The sequence below is a fragment of the Gossypium raimondii genome, chromosome 5 (genome assembly GCF_025698545.1).
Source record: "Gossypium raimondii isolate GPD5lz chromosome 5, ASM2569854v1, whole genome shotgun sequence".
In the NCBI taxonomy this organism is placed as follows: Eukaryota; Viridiplantae; Streptophyta; class Magnoliopsida; order Malvales; family Malvaceae; genus Gossypium; species Gossypium raimondii.
In genome coordinates, this window is record NC_068569.1 from 39,064,561 (window position 1) to 39,078,750 (window position 14,190).

At 35.1% G+C, this 14,190-nt stretch overlaps 1 protein-coding gene across 1 annotated transcript; it reads left to right on the forward strand.

Annotated features, from left to right (window-relative positions):
* Positions 1-363: 363 nt before the first annotated feature.
* On the forward strand, positions 364-1,814 carry LOC105766054 (DNA-directed RNA polymerases II, IV and V subunit 11). The gene is made up of 5 exons (XM_012585349.2): positions 364-512; positions 589-678; positions 799-877; positions 973-1,068; positions 1,485-1,814. Exons 1-5 carry the CDS (start codon positions 460-462, stop codon positions 1,527-1,529), a joined length of 363 nt encoding a protein of 120 aa, XP_012440803.1. The 5' UTR covers positions 364-459; the 3' UTR covers positions 1,530-1,814.
* The last annotated feature ends 12,376 nt before the right edge of the window (positions 1,815-14,190 follow it).

A 14,190-nucleotide genomic window follows, 5' to 3' on the forward strand; every position in this document is an offset into this window, starting at 1 on the left:
TGTTTATTTAGATGATCGAGGGTCACGATTATTTTTGTTGTCTAACAACTTTTTAGTAATAAATGCATGCCAATTTACAATAAAAAAAATATTTATAAGTTTTTCTGGTTAAAAAAATTAAGAGTTATTTAATTCCAAGTCCCTCTTTTTTCACCATTTAAGTTCTTCACTCTACCTATAACGTCGCGTGGAACTATTTTTGTTGATCACAAGTCATCTTGTTTTAGAAGTTAATACTATTAAACCAAGGTACCATAATGATAGACAAGATAAAAGTTCAGGTATCAAATTGGATAAATTAAAAATAGAGATACCACATTGAAAGGTTTGTTAAAGTAGAAGGATAAATTCTGACATTATCCCTACTATTATAGGCATAGATAAATTATGATGGATGTTGGTAATATTTATATTTGATAAAGCCGGCGCCGAGGTTGCAGAGGAGAAGACGGTAAAGCCATGAACGCCCCCGACCGCTACGAGAGATTCGTCGTCCCTGAGGGGACTAAAAAGTAGGCTCTTTAATCCCTTCATCTCTTTCCCTAATTCCTCTCATATCTGTTACATATTCGTTGGTTGAAAATTTAGGGTTTCTTACGAAAGAGACACCAAGATCATAAATGCGGCGACCTTCACCATCGAGAGAGAAGACCACACTATTGGCAACATCCTTCGAATGTACGCAGCATACTATCTTCTTCCTTTCAAGTTTCCTCTCTTTTTTTTGCTTATTTTGCTGGATTAACCTCCTAATTATGTTTTCTTTCCCCCTTATTGTTAACGTTGATAAACAATCAGGCAATTGCACAGAGATGAGAATGTTTTGTTTGCTGGCTACAAGCTTCCTCACCCTCTGCAGTACAAAATCCTTGTTAGGGTTAGTCTTTTCTTTGTTGGTTAGGACTAAATGCTATTAATCTTTGGATTTATCCGGTTCCAGTTGGGTTTAACCAATTTGATGCAATTTCTTAGATCCACACGACCAGTCAGTCTTCTCCAATGCAAGCATATAATCAGGCTATCAATGACCTGGATAAGGAACTTGATCATCTGAAGAATGCATTTGAGGTGTTACATTTGTCTTTTTTTCTTCATAGCTTATTTAAATTTAATTTAGATTGGGGAAATTGCAGTCACAAAGCTTGATATAATCTAATATGGGATTTCTTGAAGAAATCCCGTGCTTGTAGCTCTGCCTCTCCAATTGACGATTTCTGATAAGTGTCATTTCCCATTGTAGACTAGTCTTCACTGCTTCTATGTAGCTCTACACATAAATTGAACCTGTGGCAAACTAGGATTATAATTCTTTCTGTCAGACGCCCACACACGCAGAAGCTTTCACATATCTAACAATTTATTTAAACAGTCAAAAAATATTTATTTAATATATTAAAGTTAAAAATCATTCTCTGTTTTGATAGTCTTGGTGGGTGTCTGTATATTGAACTTCATCCTCACACTTGTTATATTTCAATTTGTAGGTTGAGGTAGAAAAACATTCAAGGGGACTTTTAATGCCTGTTTGAGGAGCTGTTACCTTTCCGGTGCCTTTTTGGTCTGACTTTAAAAAGAAAAGAACCGATATCTTTGGGACATTTTTCTTGTTTTTACTGATGTGATTCGGTAAAAGCTGTAATGCTTGTTATTGAGGCTTCTGTAATGATATACTGTTCTGAAGTCTGTCTCAAAGCTGTTCAAGAAACAAACCTTCTGCGTTTCTGTATTATGTTTTTCTACCAAGCTGACAGTCTGGTAAATGTTACTTATCTGCTATATAATTGTGCATTTGCCTGTGGTATTTGATAGTTAAATGGTGCAGTATTTCATACTACCTGCGCATTTGTTTTGTTTTGTTTTTACATATATCATGGTTCTGTTATGGAATGTATGTCTTTTGTAGTGGGTAGCATTTCCATAAAAAATAATGTTTACGCTGTTAAAGGAGTTGTGAAATGGTCTGAATGTAGTTTAGTTGCTAAACTGTGGCATACTTATATCAAGGATGTTTTAAACTTCTGGACCGTGGTCAATGTTGTTTCGAACTAGCAACTAAACTGCAACGAGCACTGTTTAGTTGTATGAAAATTATGATCTGGCCTGTCTACCAAAATATCAGTGACTCAGTCATCATTCATTCTAAAGACACAACATTCTCAAGGATTCGACTTTAGCTTCTGCTCTTTTATCTTTGGAGCACCTTCTCAGCCTCCCTTTTGAACACACTGTCAATGTTGAAGTCTTTGAGCAGTAAAACAAAATCATTGCGAAGTTATGCTGATACGATGTAGCCTAACGAAACAGGCTATCTTCGTATGTTACGGATCTAGGAATGTTGTAAGCACGTTCCTGCTACAAAAAAACAGCAAGGAATTAAAGAAATAATCATGGTAAAATATGGGTAAAAAAAAAGAACGAAAATGGAAGGAAAATGAAGTTGTTGGCATTTAAAACAAAAAGAAATTCAATCGGTGAAGTCGAACGCTTCATGAAACGGCCAAGGTAGCAACTTGAGTGTTCAACAATGGTAAAAGTAATCGTTGGAATAGAATAACGTTAAACTCAAAAGAACTTGAACAATCTACTGAGCAAACTCGAATCGAATCTGTTCAACGTCAAAAGGACTTGGACCCTCTAGATAGCGATCTAGGAACCCGAAGTATCAAGAAAATTTGACACAACAAACTAAGTTTGAAATGCCAAGGAAAGTTCAATGAAGAACCGAAATTGAGAGAAATTCTCAAACGTAATTGTTTTCATAAATCATTTAACTTTGAATACATCATTTTAATATGTATTTATAAGTACAAAAGAGGGTGTTGAATGGAAATTGTGGTCGTAATAAAAGGGTTTAAAATAAGAAGTTATAACTCCTTTTGGCGTCATTTTAATAGCGACCATACATTTAAATTTCAAACGACAACCTCCATTGTTCTTATCCTTGTATATTCGCACACATGCACACACACACTTTGTGCACAAGCGGTCATGTGCTCCTCACATGTTTGGACGCCACATGGGTTGCCACAAATGCATAGGACACTTGCCCTTACATAGGACACGTTTAACCGCGGACTCGTCACCGGAGTTGAGTGGTGGAGCCGAGTTTGAGCTAGCTAGAAATGTCTTGAAATGAAATGAGTGGAAACAATCTTTCGAAACTATTTGAATCGAGATGAGTGCATGCACATATTTGAGCTTCAACCGAGCTAGAAATGAGGTCTTAAGTCATTGTCTATTATTGTTTGAGCTTCAACCGAGCTAGAAATGAGATCTTAAGTCAGTCCATTACGTTTCCTTATGGTAAACAAAACAAACATGCATTAAAGTAATGCAAACTTATTGAAAACTTATTAACAAGTCAGTAAACATAATGCAAACACACTTATATACTCAATGGAACTAATGCAAATGTTACACTTCAGTATGTAACACATTATAGAGCTTAGTTTCTACACTAATACAAGTTGTAAACACTTGTAATCTTATTCATTAAAACACAAACAACATCAAATCAATACCAAACATACTTAAATACATACATAATACATAGTAGAACCTAAATACGTCACATATCAGCATGCAACATGTTATAAAGCCTATGTTCTAAGGCATGAACATGATCGAATAAATCTGGAATCGTAGCACAAGTAAGGAACAAGGCTTCCCTGAATTTCTTTGCCTTAGATTGAGTAATAGGTCCTAATGGTAAGACCTCCGGATCAGTTTGCTTTGTTGGTGTGAGCGTGCGCACATCATATGCATTTCTTCAAACTTCAGATGAATGGATCTCAAGAGTTGAGAGAATTATTGACTTGAATTTGCAGAAGTGCGTTTTGCAGAATGGATGTGAATGGATCTAGATAGATGAATTTATATTTGTTTTGCAAAGTGCATTTAGTTGTGTATGAAGATGTGGATTTGAATATTTAAAGCTAACACCGAAAGGTGACAAAACCTTGAAGAGTCAGAGGTATCCACGAAGAAGACAATTTAGATGACCCATGTGAAAGACAATATAAGTTGGGATGCTTTTATAGTCTAAAATCATGAAACAGATGCATTTGAGAAGCTGCAGTAGCAGTATTCAATTATGTTTATCCATACTTTTTGGAAATGATTAGTAAAAGCTGCGATTACTCTTAAGCACATTTATGGTACGGTTGTGTTTATTGTGATTACAAATTTGATGACTGTTATTAAGATTCATTATGAAAAATATGATTAACAAGAAAAGTCGAAATCATAAAAGGAATGCATTTTGATAATTGGCGACCGGCCAACACCTTTGATCTGCGGGTGTATCATTACCGACCATGCTCTTCTATTCCTACAAATTTTACTAGACATAGGATCCAATAAGCAAGTGGTTTAAGTCCTGTGTAGACACTTCAAAAATTAATGTTCAATCCCTCTCTCAATATTGAAAACTATAAATATAAATCCACCCTCCACCCCCGCCCCCAAAAAAGAAATGAAAAAAAGTTAAGACTTGGGAACACTCTTTGATAACTTGCTACTGGCCATGAAGCTTGCTGGTCGTCCATGTTACGCGATCATTGTGGTCTCAACCTAGTCACTAGTAGTGTAATATCCTCTTTTTTAGTGGTGTCAGAAACTGTAGTTTCGAAACAACAAATCCGATATGTGAAGTTGTGTTTTATGGTTTAGTCAATGTTTATGGAGTTACATTAAGGTCGTATTAATTTTTATAGAAGAAATTTTAATGTTTTGCTTAGTAACATTTTGTAACCCTAATTCGGTAATGGAGACGAGTTAGGGGTGTTACATTTAGTAGTATTAGAGCTACGGTTTAGTTGATTCTAGGACTAATGTAGCGTGTAATGGGTCTAGAATATACATGCCACATATACCCTGCGATGTGACGCTTTTGATCCGTTCTAACATTGTATTTTCTTATAGATAAAAGATGTTGACCGAATCAAACCGGGCCATAGTTAATGAAGCCGAGAGTAATGTTCAAGCTTCCAACCCTGAAACAAGTCATAGTGCATCAGTTCTAAAATCATTTGGTGATGAAATGAAAAGTGTATTTTCGATATGAGAATCAATGGTTCAGTAAGTTTAAACGAGCGAACCCTATGACTTTGCAACCTCCACCCCCTACAATGCCTCCTTTGGTACCTCCATGTCCTCAAAACCCTATGTCTACAATAGTCCCTCGCCTTTCGGTAGATAAAATTCAGAAATGTGGAGCAGAAGAATTTAGAGGTAAAGTTGATGATGATCATTCAAAAGCCTAGTTTTGGTTAGTAAATACGAAGAGAGTTTTCTCAAAACTGACGTGTACTCTAGAAGATTGTTTTAGATGTGTAGTTTTGTTGTTGAAAGATGAGGCATATTCATGGTGGGATATTTTAACTACAATGACATCCAGTGATCATATTAACTAGGACTTTTTTTAGATAAAATTCAGGAAGAAATATGTTAGTTGGTTGTACATTAACAAGGAAAAGAAAGAGTTTCTTGAGTTGAAAATGGGTAATCGATCTGTAGCTAAGTATGAATAGGAGTTTATGCAGTTAAGAAAGTATGCTCATAATATCGTATCAAATGAAGAAGATATGTGCAATAGATTTGAAGATGGCTTGAACAATGAAATTCAGATGTCTGTTGCAACATTGAAATTAAGTGAATTTGTAGAACTCTCAGAACGAGCTAAGAAAATTAAAGAAATCTGTAAGAGTAACCAACAGTCTGATTTGAGATCTGGAGATTTCAACAAACGAGGGTCATCTAAATTAGCTCAGACTTTTCCTTGAAAGAAGCTAAAAAATGATGCAAATCGATCAACTGCTCATTCAGAGTTTACTAGTAGAGATAGAACAAGACAGAGTAACTTGAAATCTATTAATTCACCACTTGCTAGTGTTGGTAGTGTGAGAAATGTTGAGAAGACTTTTTGTGAGGAATGCGAAAAAAAGTATTCCGGTGAATGTCGATCTAAGTTAGAAACTTGTTTTCGGTGTGGATCTCTTGGTCATTTTCTCAAGGACTGTCCAAAGCGTCATGGTGATTTCTGAAATCAATCTAGCAAGCCTGAAGCTATATCACAAAGAGGCAGGAGGCCGAGAAATGGTAGGAATGCTACTACTGGTCGAGGAAAGGCTGGTGATACAACTGAACGATTTAAAGCTAGAGCACCTGCTAGAGTGTACACAATTAGAGCTCGAGAAGAAGCTTCTACTCTGAATATTATTGCTAGTACTTTCTCTTTTTTTTATATTGATGTATATCATTGATTGACCCTAGGTCAACACACTCCTATATATATACTGCATTAGTAGACAAAAAGAAATTACTTGTTGTGTCAACTGAGTACAATGTTAAGGCAACAAATCAACTTGGTCAGTGTGTTTTAGTTAATCAGATTTGCAAATCATGTTCGCGGAAAGTTCGGGGTTATGACTTTCCTGCTAATTTGATGTTATTACCATTTGATGAATTTGATTTATTTTGGTAATGGACTGGTTGTTTGAACATGATGCGATGGTGAGTTGTCGAAGAAAACAAGTTAGTTTGAAACGTCATAGTGGTGAATTTATTTGTATTAAGGCGAGTGGGACCCATTGTGCGACAAACTTGATTTCGACAATTTTAGCTCATAAATTGATCAGAAAAGGGTGTGAACCTTATTTAGCTTATATTCTACAAAAAAAAAATTTGACATTTATCGGTCCAGACAAAACTAACATCTTTTTACAAATCTTAGTCATCGGATATGCTAAAATGGAGTGTTTTTAACAAAACGTCGATAATATCTCGCTAAGCCCAAGAAGCTACAAACTTCAGAAACATTCTTTGGAATTTTCCAATCAACAATCACAGATGTTTTATTCGGATCAATACGGATTCCATCAGCAGAAATTTCGTAACCTAGAAATCCAACTTCTCGCAACCAAAATTTACATTTACTAAATTTTGCATATAATTGTTTTTCGCGCAAAACTTGCAATACTAAGTTTAAATGCTCAACATGATCTAACTCATTCAACGAGTAAATAAAATGTCGTCTATAAACACCACAACAAAACGATCCAAATATGGTTGAAACACCCAATTCATCAAATCCATGGATGATGCAGGTGTGTTAGTCAAACCAAATGACATCACTAAAAATTTGTAATGACCGTATCGAGTTCTGAATGTAGTCTTAACTCAAAACTGGTAATATTTTGGATCGTAAATCAATCTTTGAAAATACCGTAGTTCCCTTTAACTGATCGAACAAATCATCAATATGAGGTAACATATATTTATTCTTGATAGTGACTCGATTCAACTACCGATAATCAATTCATAATCTCATCGATCCATCTTTTCTTTTCACAAACAAAACAGGGGTGACACGCTCAGCCAAATAAATCCGCGATCTAATAATTCTTGCAACTATGCTTTCAACTCTTTCAACTGGGTAGGATCCATTCTATACGGAGCTATTGAAATTGGAGCTATTCCCAGCACAAGTTCAATTACAAATTCAACTTCTCTAATCGGTGGTAGTCCTAAAAATTCTTAAGGGAAAACATCAACATATTCTCTAACTATAGGTACTTGATTGATTTTTTATTCTGCCACTTTCTGTAACCCTTAAACTCGGCCTAGACGTTATTATCGAATCTCGAAGATCACATTGGCCATATTGATGGCACAGGAAATCATTTAACTATTTTCTCTTAAAGGTTGGTGTTGCTAAAAATGTAACTTATTTGAGAAAACCAAATTTTGTTTGAAATTGTTTATCTTTAGAAAATTGTAGTTTTGATACTTTTCAGAAAATGTCGTACTTCAATTAAAACATCGCAGTGGATAATTTGCATATCTAAAACTCGTTTGTCATTTTTGAAATGTAGAGTTAATATATGTCTCGTAAAATATCAATTTTGTGAGCAGATAGTGTTGAATTTTGAAAACAAAGTATTGAATTTTGAAAACACCTTTGTTGGGCCTTGTTTGACTTAGTTATGAAAAATCCATCGTAAATTGTCAATGTCACAATATTTTAAATGATAATTTTAAAACCTAAATCTTGCAGAAAAATCCAAAACCAAAATAATCCAAAGTCCAAAAAAAAATCCGAAGCAAAAATTATAAAGTCCATGAAAGTCCCAAAATAAAGTATAAGTCCATAAACATAAAAATCATATTTCCGAGAGCCTATCTGGTGATCGAATCCGAGTCCTAACCACGAGGATTATTTGAAACAAACAAGTAATGTGGGTGAGCTTTAAACGGCTTAATGTGAGATCAAGACAAATGAATTCACATATATATCAAATTATATATCAATTGCAATGTATCAAACATCATTAAATTCATAGATTATAACACAGATACTTATGCATGATCATATCGATGCATATTTAAAAATAAGGCACAACTTATAAAAATTTCCTACTCATTTCTGCTACACACTAATATCGAGTTTCCCAGAACTCGTTCATCCAATAACACACCATTCGTGGACAAGCCACGACATAATTTCCAATAAATGATCACATAATTGCAGATAAACTGCCACATATCTTCTTTCTTTAACAAATCCCACCCCATGCATATGATATAACCATTTTCTCATTTTAACCAATTCTCATTAACATGTTGTAAACATGCTTTACACATAGGTTCACATATCACAAGGTCATATTCATATTTTCATAATCGCATAATGGAATCATAACGATAACACACAAGACATACATTATATGTCATAAGAATGAGATCTACACATATATCAATATCACATATATGCAATTTTCACAAACATCACAATCACATAATATCAACACATCAGACAATATACTTTTCATGAATAACGAATAGGGTCACTTACTTGGGTTTCTCCTTGATAGGGTTTTCAACCCTCTTTATGAGTACTTAGCGTACCCACGTATAAACAGTTAATAACATACTAATATAATACAAATAAATACTCATCATATGACATTAGTTAAAGATCCCACACCTTAATGTAGATCAAAACTGTACGCTCCCTTTGTAGAGGTCTCACTTAGAATTAGTCCCAATCACAAATCTAACCACACGTTTTGTAACATCCCGATTTTGGGCCTAATCAAAACAGTGGTTTCAGGACCACAAATTCGATGAGGAAAAATTTATTTTTACTATATTTCTATATCCTACAATTTCACGGAATGATTTTTTGAAAGTTTCGTTCAAAAATTTCGACAGTTGGGCACTCAATTTAGTCAAAAGGACTAAATTGTAAAAAGGGCAAAAGTTGAGTTCTACATGTTAGAGGTGTCTAATTGTTATGAAATTTTAAATTGGAGGTCTTTATATGGTAATTAAACCATTGGTTAGGTTATGGACAAAAATGGACATGAGATAAGTGAAATAGGAAATTTTTAAGTTAGGGGCATTTTGGTAATTTGGTAATTAAAATGAATTAAAAGGGAAAAAGATGGTAAATTGTGGTCATCTTCATCATTTGGCCGAAATTAGCAAGGGGGGAAGCCATATTTAGGGTTTTCAAGCTTCCAAGCTCCATAGTAAGTGATTGCAAGCCCCGTTTTTAATGTTCTTTACATTTTTGAATCCCTGGTAACTTGATTTATTTTATTCTAGCAATAATTTAACCTAGGGTTCATATTGGAAAAATACCCATAGGTGAAATATGTTTATTTTGATGTTTTATGGTAGAATATGAAGCTTGGAATTATGTTAAACAACTTTTGCTAAGCGATTTTAAATGAAAACGAGTAAAACGACATAATCGGTAAAAATACCTAATGTTCATAAGTAAGTGTTAGAGTGGGAATTTGATGTTGCCATAAAAGGGAAAAATGTTCAGCACGTCATAAAACATAATAATAAGGGATGAATTTTAATTCCTGAGCTTTGGGGAAAAAGTGTAATTATGCAAAAGTTTAGGGGAACAATCGTAATTTTTCCAAAGTTCGAGTCAAGGATTGTTTTGATGAATTTGAGTATTAAATAAGATAAATTTTATATTATAGATCCAGAAGAAGGAAATCTGGAGTTAGACCGAGGAAAGAAAAAGGATGAAGACTAAGTTGATAGATTTGGCCATATTTTGTACCGAGGTAAGTTTACGGTAAATAAATGCAATACTTTGATAATTATTATTAATGCTGTTATTTTTCAGGAATTATGTATTTATTTCATGAAAATATCTAATGTTGACTTAAGTATGAGATGATAGAGAATCAGTGATAAAGGCCCCGTTGAAACATTAGGAATGTATCGGATACAAATATCATGACATTAAGGGAATGAGATCCCATGTAAGACCATGTCTGGGACATGGCATTGGCATCATTGAGATTATGAGAGGTCCCATGTAAGACCATGTCTGGTACATGGTGTTGGCACCGAAATGAGAGGTCCCCCGTAAGACCATGTCTGGGACATGGCATGGGCACTGATATGAGAACTCCCACGTAAGACCATATCTGGGATATGGCATTGGCAGTATAGAAAACATCCCATGTAAGACTATGTCTGGGACATAGCTTTGGCATGTATTATGAGACAAGAGACCCGAGTACCCTTAGTATTCCAAGTGATTCAACGGACTAATAAATAGACCATGTCACATGAAAGTTCAAATAAAAGCATAATAATAAATTCAGGTGAGTTATAAGGATTGAGAATATCTCAGTTATCAGTTGAGAAAGAAATTTCAGCAAGGGAGAAGTTATAATCATGAGTTATTTAAGGAAGCAAGTAAGTGTGTAAGTAAATAAGCGAGTAATGATTCTAATGTTTGATGAAATTTATGAGTATGATTATTTATGATAAATGTTGTTATTTATTTACTTGTAAACTTACTAAGCTTAATGATTATTTTCTTTATTTTCCTTATTTTTATAGTATCGCCAAGTTAGTTCGAGGATCACAAGGACGTCGGAGTTTGTCTCACACTATCTACAGACATCTTAGTATTATGTGATTTTGAAACGTGTAAAGCTATGGCATGTATAGAGACTTAGTCATTTTGAGTGTGCTTATATGATATGGCTAATGGTTAGCTATTGAAATGGCTAATTAAGAACATGTGTGGTGTTATGAATGCCTAGGTGATAGTTTATACCTAGAAAATATGAAAGAATATAAATTTGCAATGAAACAGTTTTGTGACAGCAGCAGTGACGTGACTTTGAAAAATAACCAAGGATAGTATAAAATTAATTAGAGAGTTAATTATATATAGAATTAAAACTTATCGAGTCTATTTTCATAGAAAAATAACAGTGTGGGTAAAAGAATTTTATATTTTGAGATATTTGAATTTTGGTTAGACAAGTTCGAATGATTTTGGAGTCCCTATTTTGAATTTAGAAAATCATTAAAATTTTTAAAAATAATTATGAGTTATAATTTATATGTATAGATTCCTTAGTGAGTCTATTTTCTGTAGAAACAAGTGATAACACCATATGAAAATCATACGATGAGAAAATTGATTTTTAGTGAATAAAGGTCAGAACCGTCAGGCAGTAAAATAGGGGAGACTTTAATGAATAAAATGTACTAATTGGCTAGGCCAAAATTTTTTAAAATTTTATGGTAAGATAATATATGAGTCTAGTTTTAGGGAAAATTTACGGATCTAAATTTTGAGTTTTTTAACTCGAGTTATAGTTAAATTAGTGACTGCTGCGCAGGGGCACAACATTATGGTAAACAGTGAAATAAATTTTAAAAGAAAATTTTTATACCCTGAACTAATAAGTTAAGTCAAGTAACGCCCCATACTCAACTCCAAAAATGGTCTTGGGTAAGGGGTGTGACATTTTTTGGTATCAGAGCATGTTTAGTGGGTTCTCGAAACAGTCAGTGTGAATAAGAGTCTACCTATACATTCCATACTTATATTTTCATAGTGTGACGACTCTTGACGATTTTAAAATGTTTTCTTTTATATTTATGGATCCCGAACGAGCTGGTGCAGATGATGTAGAGAGTAATGCGCCCGCTCCCGCAGAAGGGACGGTGCCACTCGATAGTAGTGAAAGGCCCATATCAGTTAGTCAGGAGGAGGGGCTCGAGAAGCCTTCTTTCAAGCTATGAATGATTGGTTTGCCGAGTTCGTTCGTACGAATCCAGCTATTAGACCTCCACCCCCTCATGATTCTCAGGTTCCCCATGTAGCTTCCCAGTCGCAGGTATAGTTATAAGAGAAAGACCACCAGTTGATAAGATCAGAAAACAAGGGGCTGAAGAGTTTCGGGCTACTAAAGATGATGATGCAGGGAAAGATGAATTTTGGCTCGAGAATACTATCAGAGTTTTTAATGAATTATCCTGTACACCTGAAGAATGCATGAAATGTGTTGTCTCACTTCTCAGAGATTTAGCCTGTCATTGGTGGAAGACACTTGTGTCAATGGTACCGAGTGAGAGAATTACTTGGGATTTCTTTCAGGAGGAGTTCCGTAAAAAGTATATCAGTCAGAGGTTTATACATCAAAAAAGAAAAGAGTTTCTTGAGTTAAAACAAGGTAAGATGACTATGACCGAGTATGAATGTGAATTTGTTAGACTTAGTAAATATGCTCGGGATTTGTGTCCACCGAAGCCAATATGTGCAAGAGGTTTGAAGATGGGCTCAATGATGATATCCGACTGTCAGTGGGTGTTTTAGAAATCAGAGAGTTTGTTGTTCTAGTTGAAAGATCCTGTAAGGCAGAAGATTTGTTAAAAGAAAAAGAGAAGGGCAAAGTTGAAATTGAAGTGCAAGACACGAAGAAATGGAAAATGAGTAGATCATTTCAGTCTACATCTAAGAGGCCTAGAGAGTTCTCTAGTGTATCAAAATTTTCAACCAGGTATTCTAGCCGAAACAGAGGTAGAAAATTTGAGGGTCCAAGAGCTCAGACTACTACACTCACAAGTACAGGTAGTACTCGACCACCTAGGCCAGAATGTGCCCAATGCGGTAGACATCATCCTGGAGAGTGTAGAGCAAATGAAAATGCTTGCTTTAGATGTAGTTCACTAGATCACTATATTTGGGATTGTCCCGAAACAGTTAAAAGAGAAGTAATGCCGAGTGCGAGATCGGGAAATGCTCCTACTAGAGGCAGACCACAGAGTAATCTGGGAGTTGGAGCAAGTAAAAAGGGTACGCCCAGAGACTCAGCTGCTAGACCAGATGTTAGAGCACCCGCAAGGACATACGCTATCCCTGCTCGTGAAGAGGCATCCTCCCCTGATGTGATTACAGGTACATTTTCTCTCTATGATACTAATGCTATTGCTTTGATTGATCCGGGTTTGACCTATTCCTATGTTTGTATGAGATTGATGCCTAGTACGAACATGCCTATAGATTCTACTGAATTTGTAATTAAAGTATCAAATCCATTAGGCCAGTATGTGTCAGTAGACAAAGTATGTAAGAGTTGCCCTTTGATGATTAGAGGTCACTGTTTTCCGGCCGATCTCATGCTATTGCCATTTGATGAGTTTGATGTGATTATTGGTATGGATTGGTTGATTGCCCATGATATGATAGTGAATTATGGAAAGAAATACATTGAGTTGAAATGTGAAAATTGTGATATTATCCAGGTTCATTCAGATGAGTCAGATGGTTTTCTCGCTATGATTTCTATTATGTCTGCTCAGAAATGTTTGAGAAAAGGGTGTAAAACTTATCTTGCTTTTTTATTGAATACTAGAGATCCGGCGTTGAAAATTGAATCAGTGCCAATGGTACGTGAGTATTTAGATGTGTTTCCAGAAGAATTGCCAGGTTTGCCTCCTATTAGAGAAGTTGAATTTGGTATTGAGTTGATTCCAGGTACAACTCCTATTTCTATTGCTCCTTATAGAATGACCCCATTGGAATTGAAAGAATTGGAAGCTCAGTTGCAGGAATTAACAGATAAAGGTTTTGCAAGGCCTAGTTGTTCTCCGTGGGGTGCACCAGTGCTTTTTGTTAAAAGGAAAGACAGTTCGATGAGATTATGCATAGATTATCGGCAGCTTAACAAAGTAACTATAAAGAACAAATATCCACTGCCTAGAATTAATGATTTGTTTGATCAATTGAAGGGAGCTATTGTGTTTTCCAAGATAGATTTGAGATCCGATTATTATCAGTTGAGAGTTAAAGAGTCAGATGCTCCGAAGACTGGTTTCCGGACTAGGTATGGTCACTATGAGTTTCTTGTGATG